Genomic DNA, 18,054 nt, shown 5'->3' with positions numbered 1-18,054 from the left:
ATGAAGATGATGAAGTTATCATAATCCTTGAAGTATTGAAATAACAACATTTTATCATCTTAGAATTTATTTTATTTCTTGAAAATATAAAAAAATAAATTATATATAATGTAAAATAAGTAGGTTATAAATAACTAGATACTATTTTAACTTTCAAGATAAAAGTTATTTTTATACTGTTTACAAAAAATGTATATTCTTACTTTACTTTTTAAAACAATTCGTATCAATTTAAAACAAAACTTCACATGAAAAGAAAAATATTAATTATTTTACTTTGACGACAGCTTTTCCAGTATTTTCACCTCTTAACATGCCTACTAATGCATCAACCATGTTATCAAATCCGTGGTATACTTTTTCTTGATATTTTAGTTTGCCTTCATTCAACAATTTCAGATTGAAATTAATTCCTTCGTGCCAACGGTTGAACCATCGATTAACTAAAAATCCTTCTACCTTAAGCTCTTTAAAAACAATTGCTGGTTGTAATATTGAAACTGAAAATAAAAAAAAAAAAATTAATATTAACTAAATACTATTGGATATGTAGTAAATCCTAATAATCCATTTATTGTCAAGCATGTAGTGTATTCAATAAATAATCACAATGTTTAAACACCAAATACTTTAAAACCTTTTATTATCCATTATTAAAACACATATATATTTTTTTAATCAAAACAAAACGTCATTTTTTCAGAGTTGCGAAAAATTAAATTTAAAATAAATCAGGCGAAATTGATTTTTTAAATTTGATCTCAGAACTAATTTTTCTGATATACATATATATATACTAGCGGCCCGTCCCGGCTTCGCACGAGTGGACATTTTTACAACATTTTACATTTTTACCTAGCTACCTACTTCATAGATGTGCCCGCCCCCACCTGCCCCTCTTCCGCACCGCTACAATAGATACGAATAACATGTACACATGCGACAGCGTTATTTTTTCTATTTCTATGAATTATTAAATTCGTAATATATATATATATATATATATATATATATATATATGTGGTTATAAATAAATATATGTACATGTATCAATTTAAAATAATTATAAACGAATACGTATTATAAGTATATATTTGCATATAAATCAAAAGATAAGCATCATTACTTATCAATATGCACTGTTTACTTTGTTCTTTCAAATATATACGTAAACATTTTGTATAGATTTTATTTTTCAATTTAATCTTACAATATAACTAAGTCTAACTGCGGTTGCTAACTTGCTTATCAAACATAGTGATGTTTGATAAGCGAGTTAGCAATCGCAGTTAGACTTTAGTGTCGTTTCAAGAGACGCTACTGCTCAACTATTAAGTTCCTTAGTCGCCTATTATGATACCCACGAAAAAAAATTAGTGGCCTCATCTATGCCGGGACCACATGCTAATTTATAACATATACTGAATAGTAAATGTAATATTATAGAAATCGTATTCACACACACATGAATAAAAATTGACCTTTTTTAATGAAAGATTTGTGTGGAGACTATCCTACATACCAACCTTTCCCAAAGTGGACGATAACGCCCCCTTGTGGGCGCTGCCGTCCTAAAGGGGGGCGGTAAAAGACCCAGAAAAAAAATGGGAGCATTGTGTAGAGTCTTGGAGGGCGATTTGTTGATCTTGAAATAATAGTGGTTTTTAAGTAGGTGAAAAAATGGGGACGCTATAAAATAATTTATTCTCAAAGTGGGCAGTAGACAAAATAAATTTGGGAACCCTGCATATATCATAAGATACCATAATATCAGTCATGTAAATATTCTAGGTAATGAGATTTATCATGAAGTGTTAATACCTTTTGGTAATTTTTCATCATTATAAGATGATATAGAGCCACAGACTGCAACACGACCGTTTTTATTCATATGATTCATTATCGTGGAACTAATTTCGCCACCCACCTGTAAAATTATATGAAAAAAAAAATCGCAATGAAATCAATCAAATACCTAACTAAAAATAATATATTTAAAGTTATATTTTAGCAACAATTGTACTGACTTCTAATTATCATTTTAAATTAAATAAAAATTAATTTATGTTAGGAATAAAGTATGTATTAATTTGTATTACCTTGGTATTTCGTTATTTTAAATAAACATGTTAATTCATGTACACTTAAAATATTATTTAAATTTAATAAATTTACATGTTACCACCTACATTATCGAAATAGCAATCTATACGTTGTGGTGCGCCTTCTTTTAAAGCTTGTCTAATATTAGCAGTCTTGTAATTAAATGCATGATCGAAACCCAATTCTTTTTTTAAATATTCACATTTATCGTCGCTACCTGCGAAGCCAATGACTTTGCAACCTGAAAAACAAACAGTAGATAAATATTTAATAAAGATAAGTATCTCATAAATAATTATTATATCTGTACACTACAATCGCGTGACTATTTCCTTTATCTCCATTTCATCCTTGACAATCGTATCTTATGATAATCATAATCCCTTTACAATCGTTTATCGTCGGGGGAAAAGGGATTGTTAGTAATGGAGACTGAGAATCCCATTGCTAGCAATATACCCAACCAGGTCGACCTCCTTGCGGTTCCCCCTGGAAACTATCATGGTTAATTCCTTATGGATTCATCATGATGGGCTAACTGGCCTGTTTTCATTCTCATCTATCACCCTTCACTGGTGCTCCGCCAGCGTATCCCGTTAGCGCAGGCGGAGTTACTATACCATTTTCACCCATCAAAAAAAAAATCGTTTACCGTCGAATCTTTATACAGGTGCAAATTAACACTTTCCATCAGGTGAGCCCTCAACTTGCTCGTCAGTTTATTTTTCAATAAATAAAAACCTATTTTGATTCTCTCAATTTTTTTTATTTTACTCTATACGCTATATTCACACTAAATTCTGAGTAAATTGCGAAATAGTTATTTAATACCTACGTTAGGCTTAAATAATTATATTTCTTCTTAAAAGTAGATTATTAGAAATTCAAACTAACCGAGTATTTTACCAATTTGTCCAACATGAGAACCAACAGCACCAGCTGCTCCTGTAATTGCAATTGTTTCCCCAGGTTCTGGCTTACATATCTCTTTGAGACCAAAATACGCAGTATTCCTAAGAATAAGGTATTGTATTAAGTTAGGTTTTAAAGCAATTAATTATAATTCATATAAAAATAAGTTTTGAAAAACGATAACCTCGTAATAGCCAGGTCAAAATGACTATCGTAAAATTAATCTATCAACTAGAAGGTTGAAATCTTAAGAATTACTTGAACTATGGGGTAAAATACTAAAGGATATTTTTTTTTAATGTGTGATAATGGAATGGTAACCCCGCCTGCGCTATCGGTATACGCTGGCGAGGCACCAATAAGGGATGATAGATCACGAAGAAAAAGCAGGTCAGTTACCCAATCGTGACGAATTCCACTAGAATATATCACGATAGGTTCCAAGGGGAACCGAGTGGAGGTCGACCTGATAGGGTGTATTGCTAGTTATAGAGAAATCAGACCCCATTACTAACAATCCCTTTCCCCCTAATTAAAGGATATTTGACTAAAAAAAATAATTTCCCTTAGTTTATATTAAAAGGGGATTGGTAACACTATTCACATAAATAGTTTTGATATGGGGTTTAAGAAATACTAAGTTCAATTTATAAATAGCATTAGTGTAATAAGTGTTATGAAAAATATATAATTCTGTAATAAACAAACTAAATAATTTATGGATATTACAATAAATACGGCATAGAAATTATAGAATAATAACACTTTAGTAATTTTTTTATAGGTGATAATAGAATGGTAATCCTGCCTGCGCTATCGGTATATACTGGCGGAGCACCAGTGCGTGATGATAGGTGAGGACGAAACAGGTCAGTTAGTCCATCGTGAAGAATTCAACAAAAATTAGCTACGATGGTTTCCATGGGAAACCACGTGGTCCAGGAGGTCGACCTGATAGGGTATATTGCTCGCAATGGGGCTATCAAACCCCAGTACTGACAATTTTTTTCCTCCCACCTTAGTCATTAGAAATAGCAAAGCATGAGAGATACAGTGTCTCTATACAACTGAAAACAGAGGGCCTACCATGAAATAGTTTCCGAAATTTCGGGGACGAATTCTCGGGGAAATTTTTTAATTATATTAAAAACAGAAGTTTAAAACTATTATAATGAACGAAATGTTAAGCTCTATTTACTGGGCCGATTTCGGAACGAAAAAATCACGAAATTGAGCTCGTAAATTCGAATTTCATTTTATGGTAGACCCCAGTTTAACTTTTTTATTGGTGTGCGTGAATAGGGTTACCATAATATACATTATAACCTAAGAACAAGGAATTGCATAAAAGAAATGATAAAATAAAAACTGTAAATCACATGGTTGCCTCCTTTCTTCTTATGCAAATATAATTAGTAAAAAGAGGAGGAAAGATACACCATCTGTTGTCATTTTTCTCAATATATAGCAGGCTAGTATATGAAAATGTTTGATATGTCAATTATTTGTCAATGACAAATTTTACATTACTAGATTATATATTTGACATAGTTTATGTAGAAAGGATGCAAGCAGGTTGTATCTGAATTTAGTAGTGTTTTACGACCGTATAACATTTTTTATACACTAGACTTCTATGTAATTTCTTGTTCTTAAATTATAATTAAGCATATAGGGAAAATTACATTGCAAGATTAAATTAAAACAAAAAAAAAAATACAAAATTCTTCTATAATGATTTGTACGACGCTTATTTTTACTAAATACTTTGATTTATATCTAAGTACAGACGTAAAATTGGTTTTCGATTTTAAATATTTGAAAATGGCTGTATTTTAATTAATACATGTATATTTATTTGCAAGCTATACGTTATGCTTATATTACGTCAGAAAATTAGTTTCTAATTTTAATTTAAAAAATTTACCACATCTAGGAAATGTTTAATCTAATTACTTGCAACACTGAAATAAGCGCATATATTTTGATTTTAAAATATATGTGTTAAGATTTATTGAGTCAAACGTCTAATTAACTGAATAAAAGTTGTCTATTTTTAACATTCAATGTTTTATCTATATAAGCAAGCATGATCGATATATTTTGTGGTATCAATTATGTTGTTTTTATTTTATAGGCAACGAATGGTTATCATTTATCACATCAGGTGGGCGGTCAGTTAATTTATCAGTCCAAAACGCGTAGAAAAAAAATAGTTCATTATAATAATAGTAAATAACAATTTTGTTAGTATAGGTATAAAAATATAAACATACCCAGGCATTCCCAATATGCCCAAGCCCAAAGAAAGAGGATGTGGTTCAATATTAGGTAACAAAATTGTCGGTAGAAATCCAAGTGAAGGCGGTACTTTAGGACTACACACAGTATGCGTACGCCATCCAAAAGCTCCCACTACATATTTACCTACAGGAAAATCTTTATTGCGACTTGCTATAATTCTGAAAAAAACATTAAATTAATAGTATTGGATCACTATATAAATATTTTTTAACTTACATATAATTTCTTTAACGTACTTTGCAACTTGTCCTCCAATCATGTCGGTAGGCAATTTATAACCAATCATATAGGCGCGCATGTAAGGATCAACACTAAGATATTCTGCTTCTGTTAATATTTCTAAAAAAAAAACAATAAAAATAAAATAAAAATGGGTAGAAATTAAAATTTCTGAATTGTATTTATATAAATACATTTTTATAAATAAACAATTTCTTTGTTATTAAAAATTATTGTGTAGAATAATTTGCTCATACTTTGGTACGGTTTTTTTTTTCTCTTTTAAGTTGCATTAATCGTCCTCAAATAAGTACTCAATAATAGATACTTACCGCCTTCTTTTAATTCTGGAATTTGTTCTTCGACAATTTTAAAGTCACTTGCCTTTGGTTCACCTCTAAAATATTTAGTTAAAACATATTTTCGACCCAATAATTTCCCGCTTGTTCCAGAATATAAGCGTTTTCCCATAAGATATGGATTAAATAACTTAGCCATGGCTCAAAATATGAAGAATGAATATTTTTGTACGTCTTTTTGTGTATGACCTGAATAAAAAAATAACATTAATGTAGTTAGTTACTAGACTCATTCACCATTAGGGTGACCATATACTTGTAACCTCAAAACTAACAATAACAAATTTGTAGCCGATGTAACTTTAATCAAGATAATTGCATTATTATAAAAAATAATAGTTTTAGTAATAGCTAACTGTACAAATTTATAAATGTATGTCAATAATATTCATTTAAAATATGCGAATTTTCTATTCATTTGATGTCGCTAGTGTTTGTGTAATATATTTTTTAAACGAGTTCTCTTAGTCTCTTAGTTATTTGTGACATAGTATACGTACTTGTTTGTGATCATTACATTAATATCATAGATAAAGAATTCATTAGTTATATTATAATTATTTAACTTATCTGTGAAATTTAAATTTTTTGTCTGTACTAAAACAAAATATAAAATGGCTATCGTTTTGTTTGGATTTCTATTTATTGGATTTTGTAACAAGTAAATATAGATTGTTTTACTAATGTATGCATAATAAACAATATCGAGACTACAATATGTCTACAGAATATGGTGCCGAAATTTCTCTATTATTACAAAGTGTAGAAATACTGAACTGATAACATTTGTAACATTATGACTACCACTCAAGAGTTCAACTGTATATTTTGTAAAGAAACTTTTCAGAGTAAAGAAGATTTACAAATACATTTCAGGTATGAGGAATTACCTAAGTAACTTAGTTCTTTTATTCTGCAAATATATATTTTACTTTTCATATTAAAGTGTCATATATTTTACTAGAAAACATGGGGATCCGAAATTCAAACAGAATGTCAAAAATAAAGTACGGCATGAAAACAAAACAGAGACTAATGAGAAGTCGAATGAAGATGCTGAAATGGTTAGCTGCGACGTGTGTTCCGAAGCGTTTCCAACAATTTCAAAAGCGATAACTCACAAGCACAAGGTGCACCCAGATCACGATGCAAAATATTTTTGTCCGTGGTGCGGGAAACTATTCACTATGAAGGTAAAATGTCATTTGTTTCAAGTGATTAGTTTGCCGATAAAATGTGACCTATGTACTCTCCCCACCACATAAACCTATCTGTTATCACATAATGTAGATTTAATATGCATTTCCTTATGAGATTATGTAATGTATAATATCTTATCATTATCCATAAATAAATGGATATTTTTAGCTTAGTTATCAGAATTTACAAATATAAAATCAAAATGTTTAACTGAATGCTATTTAAATATAACCTCTTAAAATTTTTCAGCATTTATACAACAAACATTTGAAAGTAAATCATGAAAATGCAGAAGTATGTTCAAACAGTGATTTCCATTGTGATCCATGTGGTGTGACATTCTACATACCTTCTGCAATGTTGTACCACAACAAGTTCTTCCATCGACAAGATACAGAAATACCTTCCTTTGGACAGTCAAAAAAATTAAAGATGTTTAATCAGGTATATCCAAACTAAATAAAGTGATCATTCTTACTAATATTATAAAGATGAATGTGAATTTTTATTATCAAATTTGATATACACATACTATATGGGGTGGAGAAGGATAAAGTCTTTTATCCCAGTCCGTAAACAATTCCCATTTCTTTTTTCTGATCAATCTTTTCCCAACTATGAGCATATATGTTGACACATTTCATTTGACTTGCCAATAAAAATCTTTCTCCATAAAATCTTTCACTGGCTAGGTTGTTGAAGTCTGGTGTTTTGCAACTCTTTGAGCGTGTCATGTAAATTAGACTCTTATTTCCTCACAAAGCCTTTTTCAAGCATATCATACTGTCCACTAACAATAATTACACTGCAAGTTTATTTGGATGATTATCCAGCTCAGTTTTATGCTTTTTACAGATGTTTGTAAATTCTTCCTTAACATAATTAAAAATTTATTTGGAGAATTGAGGAATCTAAATTATGAATAAACCAAGGTTCATTGCATACTTGCTTTTTTAGGATATAGTTCTGGAATCTTTAAATTTTATTTAGGTTAGAAGCACTTGCAGAACTCCACAGTTAGAACCCAAAGGACCATATTGATTTAAAGATTGTTATATATGAGTAGCTTATTGACAGTTGATAATTTTTAATTTTTGCCATTAGGCATTGCATTTCTCAATATAATACATCTGGAATTGATGGTTTCTAGGAGAGATCTGACAGAGTATATTGCTAGCAATAGGACTGATAGTCTGCATACTAACAATACAAAAGTCTCTAATTAGGGCAGACTAAATTTAGTCCAATTCATCATACTAAAACACAAACTTGCATGTTCAAAACTTTAGTTCATACTTCATCCGAAACCAGTTTCTGAAGGGCTTCCTCCTGTGAATGCTAAGGTTGTGGAATGATCTTCCTGCTGTGCATGTGTCATTCTTGGTGTTACAGGCCATATGCTTGTTTACCACCATAGTAGAAAATAGAAATCTGAAATCATATGATGACTCATGCATCTCCCTCCTTCATCATTCTGTTTATTTATCCACCTAAATTATTTAGAATTCTATATAAATTATTATAAACTAGCTAGCTAACTGTGACTTTGTGTGTTATTGAGATATTAATGATTGACTGAAATAAAAAGTATCCTATGTATCCTTGCCAAATACTTTCAATTTAAATACTTTTATTTATTGACCACAAATGTTATGCAATTAATAATTATGCTACACAGCAGTTGTTGGGTCAGTGTGTCCTTTCAACACAAAGGCCTCCTCCATAATTTTCCATCCTTTTAATTGTGAGCCATAATACACCTGTAACACTTTATCTCATTGAGTCATCTTTTGTAGTTAAGGCCTCTTTTCCTTTTAATTCTGTATTGAGAAATCCATTCTGTTACAATATTGGTCCATTTACAGCTACCTCTTAACATATGATCTTCCCATCTTCATATCAATCTTTTGACTTTAGTTGTGACCTTTTTTTGAGTGGTTGCACGTTTGACTGCCATATAGACCACTCTTTCATTTCCCGTGGATATTATAAGAAGTAACTAAGGGAACTTAACGGTTAAGGGATGGACAGCAGCATCCCTCTTGGAACATCTCCAATGCCTAACTGCGATTGCCAAACAAAAATCCCCCCAATAGAGGGAGGCCTATGTTCAACAGTGGACAATTAATAACTGATATGGTACCGAATGTGTATATAAAATTTTATTATCAGTAATTTAACTGTTACAGCAAAAGTGTAACAAAGACATATAATGTTAGTAAGGATAACATTAGTTATTAAGTTGCATTTCAAATTGAGTTCGAATTAGAAAGGTCTTGATTATAAAATTGAATTCTTTAGCTATTTTCTTGTATGTTCCCCATTGAATTCTCATACCTATATATGGCCCCCAATGTAATTTAAAAAAAAAATAATCCACTATGTATAGGGTCTATGAACTTTACACATATTTACAAAAATCAAAGTAGTATTAAACCAGAAGGAGACTTTGTACAAAAGTCGTTTGCTTGGATAGCTCTGTACATTCGTGTTTTAACTGTAGTTATGTTTGGATGGTTGTGTTTCGGTTTGAAAGGTGGGATATGGCGTGAATTTACAGGGTACAGAGGAATAACATCTGATTATTCAGAAATGGCAACACATGGGGGTATTATAGGCGAAATAGTATACTCTGTTATGTCCATGGTACTGCTCATATCGACGGTTACCACTTTCCATCAGGTGGGCCGTTAGCTTGTTTGCCATTCTAAGTTATATAAAAAAATATCTCTTTACTCATAAAGATACACTCTGATCTCACTCACCTTGTTATATGAAACTCTACATTTGCACTATTTCTAGACTTGGCAACCTCATATGTGTATTGATTAGCTATGTAGTTATTTCAGCAGCAGTATCTTCTTACGGGTTCTTTTTTTTAATAAAATGCAGTCCATGTTACTCACTGATAATGTAGCTTTCTACAGGTGGATTTTTTTTAAATGTAGTAGTTTTTGGATTTGTCAATTAAATGTTCCTTCTTTATAACATTAATTTTGAAGAAGATTTATAAATTTCGAGTATTATATTCTAAAAAAATAAAAAAATCCTCAAATCTTTATTTTCAGGAAGCAGTACAGATTTACTACTGTGCATTTTGTGGAGAAGAATATATTAATAAAGTTAATTTACATGTGAGTATCATCAGTTTGTATAAACATACTTAATCATAGGAGGTGTTAAGGACACAATACGGCGACTCCCAGGAACGCATGGAGCATTAGCATACCGCCAACCATATATTAATAAAAAGAGACATTAAATTAAAAATTAGTACTTTTTACTCAAAATTAGACTATCAGAAACTGTCACAATGTATACAAGAATACTCGGTGGCACACTCACCATCCCCAGAAACCTTTTTATAGGATATCTTAAAAAATGTTGCTCAAAAACATCATACAAGCTACCCTGCTGTAAGGATGGCATGTGGCATGAATAAATTCTCCAAGATTTGATGTTACACTGCTTTAAGTGGCCATATACCTTGTTGTTGTAAATATTATAATACGAGCAAGATAACAGTAAAATTATATATTATGTACGATATGTAATTTTAACCCATAAGTAACTATATACAATTTTGGCTTAGGCAAAATAACGGACTATCCTTATTTTCTTTTTCAATCCACATAAAACTGTTTATTTCATTTCAGAGCTTTCATAACTTTAGTTTGACAGTGTGGCATAGTCACAATTATGTCAATTTTCAAATACAATTTAATAATTTTCAGTGTTTCTGATTGATTATTTAAAAATTACTCTGTTAAGGAACTATAAAGTTAATTATACAATAATAATGTACTTATTATTTTTGATAATTGACAAAAAATATGTTGTCCATTCATAGTAAGTACATATATATTAGGCAGTAGATATTTTTAAACTAAGCTAAACCAAAATTATTAATTGAAACTTGTTTTTATTTCCGTTTTGTTTAAATATATTTTTCTTAGTTAATATATTTAAAAGAATCTAATATTCTTTAAATAAATATAAGGGTTTATCTTTTATACTTACAGAAGCATATGATTGATGACCATGGTGACGAAGATCCAAATCCTGAAGATATATTACGATGTCCTCTATGTGATGCAATATTCTACCATTTAGATGCTTATGAACTACACATAACTTACCATAGCATTGAGGATATGTACAGTGAAAAAAACGATATGTAAGAAAGCTTTCTTATCAAAATTTGTCAATAAATTTGATTAATGTAATTTATTTATTTATTAATATTCGTAATTTACAGGGCGGATGAAATAACTGAATTTTCTTTAGAAACTGTACCACCAGTAATGGAGAAAATTGAAAATGCTGCAGATGCTGAGAGCGCAATAAATGCACTAGGAATAGTAAGTGCTATAATATTTATTATTATTATATATATATATATATATATATATATATATATATATATATATATACTGTATATATTATTATTACGTATATGATCTTGCTGATATTCAAGAATAGTAATGAAACTGAAAAACTTTCCCCAAATAATCTGAGTAAGACAATATTTCTTCGACTTCTCATGAACAATCATATGTATTGGTGTATTTAAGATTATTTTTCAGGGGTGACCTGGCTCTTTAGACAAGTGGCAAGCGAATTCATCGATAGAATCGACATCGCTAGTAGTCCATGAGTTGGAATGAGATATCCGACGTAGCTATCTCATTCTATTTCACTGATCATCATCGTGAGACGTAGAAGAAATATTGCCTTACTTAGATTGTATTGATGAATTTGCTTGCCACTTGTCTGGAAGGCCAGGCCCCCTTAAAAAAACGTCGTGTAATATACTCTCAGACATATCTCTGCAGAATTTTGTTCAGATCCCTGGGTGGATGCCGCCACCCGGCCCCCTCCATTAAATACATGTATAACCATGTGATGTCAAAAATCATTGAAATTAGTCTTAACCAAAATGAAATCCTGTATTTTATCTCTTTGTGCTAAGGCAATTTTTAAGATTTCGAATATATTGAAAATTTTTCATTAGTGAGAAATTATTATGATAATTACGAAAATTATTAAACTTAATTTAAGATAGTATATAATAGTCTTCATTCTGTGTATTTCATTCTCGCCAGCCTAGATTATTACTTTTTCCCAAATGACTACATGCTTGTTGCATGCTCATAATAAATTAGAAATATATTTTTTCAGGAAAATTTTCTTCAACTAGCAATAGATCAACCTGTTGATGAAGAAAACTTAGAATTGTCTAAAGATGAAGACTATTCAAAAATTAAACCCAAGAAACATAAAAAACATAAGAAATCAAAAAAATCTGCCATAACCCTTGATGAATTTTTTAATATGAACAAAGATGTATTTGGGGACTGCATTGGTTTTCAAGGAGTTGAGGAAGTTCCATCGCGGGTAGTAGCAAAACGTCTAAAAGTTAAAAAGGAACCACAGGCATTACGTAGCGGAACTAAAGCCTCCTCATCTAAAGATTTGGAAAAACTAAAAAAACAAGGTATTATTGTAAAAATGAAGTCGGCAAAAAAGCCAGTTATAGGGACGAAAATAGTAAAAAACAAAACTAGAAAGTTATATGAAGGAGCAGCACCAATTCAAACCAATACAAATAAGGTAAGTATGTCTAACGAAGTTCTAACAAAATTAATAAATCAGAGCAACAATGAAATAAAAATAGTAAAAAAATCTGCAAAAAACAACATTTCCGAGCCACCAACTGATCAAGCTATTTTAATTAAACTACCGCAATCTGTTTCAAATGAGTCAAAAGATGAGCGACTATTATCAACTCCCGAAAAGTCGTTCTCCGAAAACATAGAAGTCGAATGTGATCTTATACCAAAAGACACACCATCTGAAACAGAAGAGGAAAAAAATTATAGGGGCCCTGATCATAACTCAGACCTCAAAATTAGTAAAGAAATTGATGATAATATAACACATGCCAATAATTTTTGTAAGACTGATAAAATATCTGAAGATATAATAACCCCACAGGCAGTAGTTGATAGTAATAATATAAAATGTGATTTAAAGCTCGAAAGTAATTTACTTAATCAAGAATTGCATAAAAATTGTGAAAGCCCTAAAGAAGATCGTAAAACTCCTACAAAACCAGAAAAATGCATTTCAAATCCTCTAAAAACGTTACTAAGTGTTAGTCAAGATATAACAATAAAACATGTGGGTCAATCAAATTATAATACCAATGAACAAACTCCTGCTTTCACCAAAATAAATGATAGTAATCCGTCAGAAGATATGACACATGATGCTATAAAAGAAAAAAATACTGAAATGAATATAGATGGCAATACCAAACAGAGTTCTTTGAAAGCACTGAAACATCTAAGTCATATTATTGTCAAACCGGTTTTACAAACAAATCTTATAGAACAAAAAGAAATAAATGAAAACAATGTTTCAAAAGAACCACATAATAACTTTGATTATAATGATAGTGACGAACATTCTGAAACAGAAACCACAGAAGTCAAAAACTCGATTAATAACAGCGAAAAAACTAAAGATGAAGTAATAAATCGTTTGGATGCTATGAAAATTTTAAATAAAAATATTACAATTAAATCTTTAGCACAATCACGAAAATCGTCTGAACAAGACTTACTCAGATACGATGAAGACGAAGAGAGCACAAATACAAGTCAAAGCACAAATAAAAGCCCTTCTATTATTGTGAACAAAAATGTAAAAGACATTTCACAAAATAAAAATTACACAACATCAAAAACTCAGAAACCAGAAGTATTGGCGAATTTGAAAGCTGCAAGTCCAATTAGCAGTCCTCAGTTAAAAATGAAAACATCTAATAACTCATCTAAAATAAAAACTGCACAATCGTTAACATTACCCGTGAAAGAAATTGGGACTTATTCAGAAGAAAATACAAATTTACGATCAAATGCAGTTCTTTTAAAAAACTTAACAAATATTACAGCAAAGTCAGTTAGCAGTAATGTTAAAAATGTGGATCAATTAAAAATGAATAAGACGACTATGAAACAACATGTAAATATTGCTAGAAATAATTCAACAGCTAATATTATTACAAAAGAACAAACAAATAAAGAAATAGAGATATTTAATATTGATGACTCTGATAGTGATGAAGAAAAACAAGATGAATATAAGAATCAAGCAACTTCTAAGACTTCACAAGGACAACTGAATTTACCGTACAATAAATCAATTGATGCATTAAAGAATTTAAGCAAACATATTACCATTAAATCACGTAATAAACACCAACAAGTAACACATAAAAAAGATGTCCCCCAACATGATTACATTGATAAAAGTGAAGACGTTTATGAGTCTGACGAAGAATACTTACAAAGCAAATCTGACGAAAAAATAAAAGTAGGTCAGCAAAATTCTAAAAATATTGTTCTCCAAAATACTTTAAAAAATTTAAGTAAACACCTTACAATAAAATCAGGGAATTCTTCTCCTTGTCCTTCAGTTAAATCTCAAGATCAAAATACTCAAGATACCAATGATAAAAATATGAATGATGACGAATATGATTCTGATTCATGTTCAAGCAGAGTTAAAATTACAGAATTAAATGATGAATGTGATGTGGCAGTGGACAATATTGACTCTAGAGACAATGATAACATGTTTATTCAATCCCCTGATGGAACATTTAGTGATCATGATAATAATGACAAAGAAGATGACCAATTTATAGATATTGAAAGTAAATTGGTAACAAATACACTAAAAAAAGTTCATCAAAACATAACGCCTCGTAATGAAAACTCAAATTTGGAAACATTAAAAAATATTAGTAAAAGTATCACAGTTAAAAGTTTAAATGAAAAGAAACCACAAAAACAAGAATCACCTGTTACTATAAAAGGAGCAACTGCTCTACCAAATAATCTTAATAAAGATTTATCCATAAAATCTAGGCCAAGTAACCAGGTTTCTCAAGACTGGAACGACGAATCAGCTAATGCATGTAATACAATTAAACGACCTATGAACCAATTAATAAATAAAAATATTTCTAATCACATTAGTGCAATAAATAAAGAAGTTACAGTGAAAACAGTTGAAAGTAAAACTATTATCCAAGAAATCACAACGACTGTAACAAAAACAATAAAAACTATAAATCAAACTGTACAGCAGGAAGTTCAAAGTACAACTCAGTCAACATCACAAAAAAATCAGAAGATGAAACCACATCAACAGTCTAGCAATAAATATCAAGGAATTGTTGTACGTCACGCATCGCCTATATGTGGAACAAAAATTAGAAGTGCGATGTCACCTGTCAGACCTGTTGTTGGTACTACTGTTAGACATTCTAATCTTAATAATCAGTTAGTTCCTGTGAGACCAAGGTCAAATGTAACGAGACCTGTTACTCCGAGAATGCCAACTGTTAATAAAAGTGTTAGTTCTACACCAGTGCAAAATCTCAACACTAAAGTACTCAATACTCCTTCAAGTACTATGAAAAGATCTGTAACACAAGAGTCAAGTGGACCTTTTAGTTGTTTTAAAAAGCCAAAAGAGTCACTTATTCCTGTATCAGATATTCCTACTTTTACTAGTGACCGAGACGGTGGATCTACAGTACACTATGCGTCGGCAACACATGTAAGCAAGACCAATGTAATGAATGTTACAAAAACTGTTAAGGGTAACACAACATTTACAGCACAAATGAAGTCCGAAGTCAGTTCCAACTCTCAACAGCTAAGCAAACTTAGTAATGTGTCTGGTTTAAAAATTGTGAAAACTAGTCAAATTAAAAGGGATTCTAATCTTGAACAAAATAATGACAATAGTGCCTCAAAACGGACTACTTTAGAAGCCATAGAAAAATTGCAAAAACATGGACTTTTAGTGAAAAAACCTCGTTTAGACAACCAGGATAATAATAGTGCACATTCAGATGAAGATGAAGAAAACTTTCCAAAGGAGGAAAACGAAGATGATGACTATTAGTTGTTAACATTATATTATACAATCTTTCTTTTTATATTATTATAATCATAATTTCTTATTTTACTTACCATACTTGCTCAGTGTTTTCCCAAAGGGAAATAATAAATTATTAAATAAAGAAATGACACTGAAACATAACTATAAACTTTGTTTTTTTTTTATTTTTCTTTACGAAGAAGTGTAATCGAAAACAAATTGTTCATCATTGAAATACGATAAAAATATATTAAATATAATTAATATAATTTCGTAATTAGAATTTGAAGCGGTTGAGATTTGAACACACGGCTATGCCAAAATAATGTTTTTGCCATTAAGTTACCGCTCTCGTAGACACGCTCTTAGAAATTATCATTCAAATAAACAAAATTTTCTATCCACCAAAAGTCTAAAGTGTATCGCTAAAGGCTTTTGTTGTGCTTGTTAATAAAAATTAAGACTTATTTTTCAAAGTACCGTTTTTCTTTAGATACATAAATATACAAAAACAATGTAAATATGCACATATTGTGAAAATTTCGTAATATCCATAAGTTTAGGAACAGTTATACATTTGTGGGGTATCGTTTTAAACGTGGGACATTTAATGTATTTTGACATTGATCTTGATTATATTCTTCATTATCCTGTCTTGATTGAGAACAGTACCATGGACAATACAAAATACATTGGCGTTCATTGGACAACACAAAATACATTGGCGGTTATGATACTCCTCATGTAACTTTTATTATATCATGCCTCCATACCATCTGATTTTACAATTGGATCCCACCTTTCACGGCAACTGTTTTTTTTTTTCAAAAATAATCTTGCAAGAATTTTTGTATCTGGCATAGCAAACTTAAACTATAAAGGATCAATTATTTAGTTTTGAAGATTGGCACAGATAATAAACTTATCGTTTATTATTTCAAGTTAGTAGGACTTTTATTGCATCTGGGTAAGTGCAGTTTACTGCAACTTATAAGAACAATCTATACCCTATCATTCTTAAAATATTATTGTGACTAATTTTACGTTTCCCTTGTCTATACATCCTCATTTTTTCATATTAATTTATAGAATATATTACATACAGAAATTCTTCGCATAGAAAGTTAATTATTAGTACATTTTTCTTGCTTTGGAAACTACTGATATTTCCGTCCCATTCATCTTTACTATGATTACAGATGAAAGAGTACGTTTCAAGTTCGCTTGTGAAAAAGCGGTTTACAAAAGCTAATTAATTGGTAATAAACTTGTAACCCCAGTCTGTGATGCTGATAAGGGTGTTTAAAATAATATAAAAATTCGGCCGCAGCATTGTACAGTCACATAGATTAATATTTTAAAAAAGTTTTGTACCGTATACTAAGAAAATTTAATATTAGTTATAATTAATTTCATTATTAGTTAATTGCAATACTTTTGTATGTCTTGTACATATACGTTACATGTAAATAAATATATTTAAGATTTATATTTAAGTGACGTATTATGTATATTTAAACTGCAAGTTTGCAGAGTTAAAATATGTATGTGATTAGAATTTTTCGTTTAAATTTTGTGGGTTACTGATTGTTCCTAGGTTTATATAATAAAATATGTGAATCTATATTTGTTTTTTTTTTTAAGATATCTTGATCGTCCATCAACTTAAATCATTGTTCATTTCCACTTGACGTTTTATTTTCACTAAACGTTATATTCATTTTTACCGCATCATCAGAAACCATTGCTTAATCTATACTGTGTTATACTAAAAAGGGGGAAAAGGGATTGTTAATAATGGAACTATCTACCCCATTGTTAGCAATACACCCACCAGTTCGACCTCCACACGGTTCCCACTGGAAACTATCGCGGATAATTCTAGTGGAATTCGTCATGATAACTGACTTGCTTTTATCCTCACCTATCATCCCTCACTGGTGACCTACCAGCGTATACCGATAGCGCAAACGGGATAGCGCCCATATATATTAGT

General features: G+C 30.3%; 2 protein-coding genes across 3 annotated transcripts; one reads left to right on the top strand and one right to left on the bottom strand.

Annotated features, from left to right (window-relative positions):
• Nucleotides 1-251: 251 nt before the first annotated feature.
• LOC113520795 (prostaglandin reductase 1-like) lies at nucleotides 252-7,152 on the bottom strand. The gene is made up of 8 exons (XM_052897292.1): nucleotides 7,019-7,152; nucleotides 5,871-6,086; nucleotides 5,556-5,658; nucleotides 5,292-5,477; nucleotides 2,998-3,116; nucleotides 2,190-2,344; nucleotides 1,822-1,927; nucleotides 252-500 (listed from the first exon to the last, which is right to left on the bottom strand). Exons 2-8 carry the CDS (start codon nucleotides 6,034-6,036, stop codon nucleotides 268-270), a joined length of 1,068 nt encoding a protein of 355 aa, XP_052753252.1. The 5' UTR covers nucleotides 6,037-6,086; nucleotides 7,019-7,152; the 3' UTR covers nucleotides 252-267.
• Nucleotides 6,501-17,682, top strand: LOC113520662 (putative uncharacterized protein DDB_G0267840). 2 transcript variants are annotated; one of them, XM_026906058.3, is made up of 7 exons: nucleotides 6,501-6,773; nucleotides 6,862-7,090; nucleotides 7,347-7,541; nucleotides 10,166-10,231; nucleotides 11,120-11,274; nucleotides 11,356-11,458; nucleotides 12,279-17,682. In XM_026906058.3, the coding sequence occupies exons 1-7, from the start codon at nucleotides 6,694-6,696 to the stop codon at nucleotides 16,080-16,082; spliced, it is 4,632 nt and encodes a 1,543-aa protein (XP_026761859.2). In that variant the 5' UTR covers nucleotides 6,501-6,693; the 3' UTR covers nucleotides 16,083-17,682. The 2 variants fall into 2 exon arrangements, with proteins under 2 accessions (XP_026761859.2, XP_031765975.2); XM_031910115.2 differs by lacking the exons at nucleotides 6,501-6,773; nucleotides 6,862-7,090 and adding an exon at nucleotides 7,159-7,216.
• Nucleotides 17,683-18,054: the final 372 nt, after the last annotated feature.

This window comes from Galleria mellonella, unplaced genomic scaffold (genome assembly GCF_026898425.1).
Source record: "Galleria mellonella isolate WM207_F2 unplaced genomic scaffold, CSIRO_AGI_GalMel_v1 utg36, whole genome shotgun sequence".
Taxonomy (NCBI): domain Eukaryota; kingdom Metazoa; phylum Arthropoda; class Insecta; order Lepidoptera; family Pyralidae; genus Galleria; species Galleria mellonella.
The sequence above is the reverse complement of the archived record's forward strand: the minus strand, read 5'-3'. Positions and strand labels throughout refer to the sequence as shown.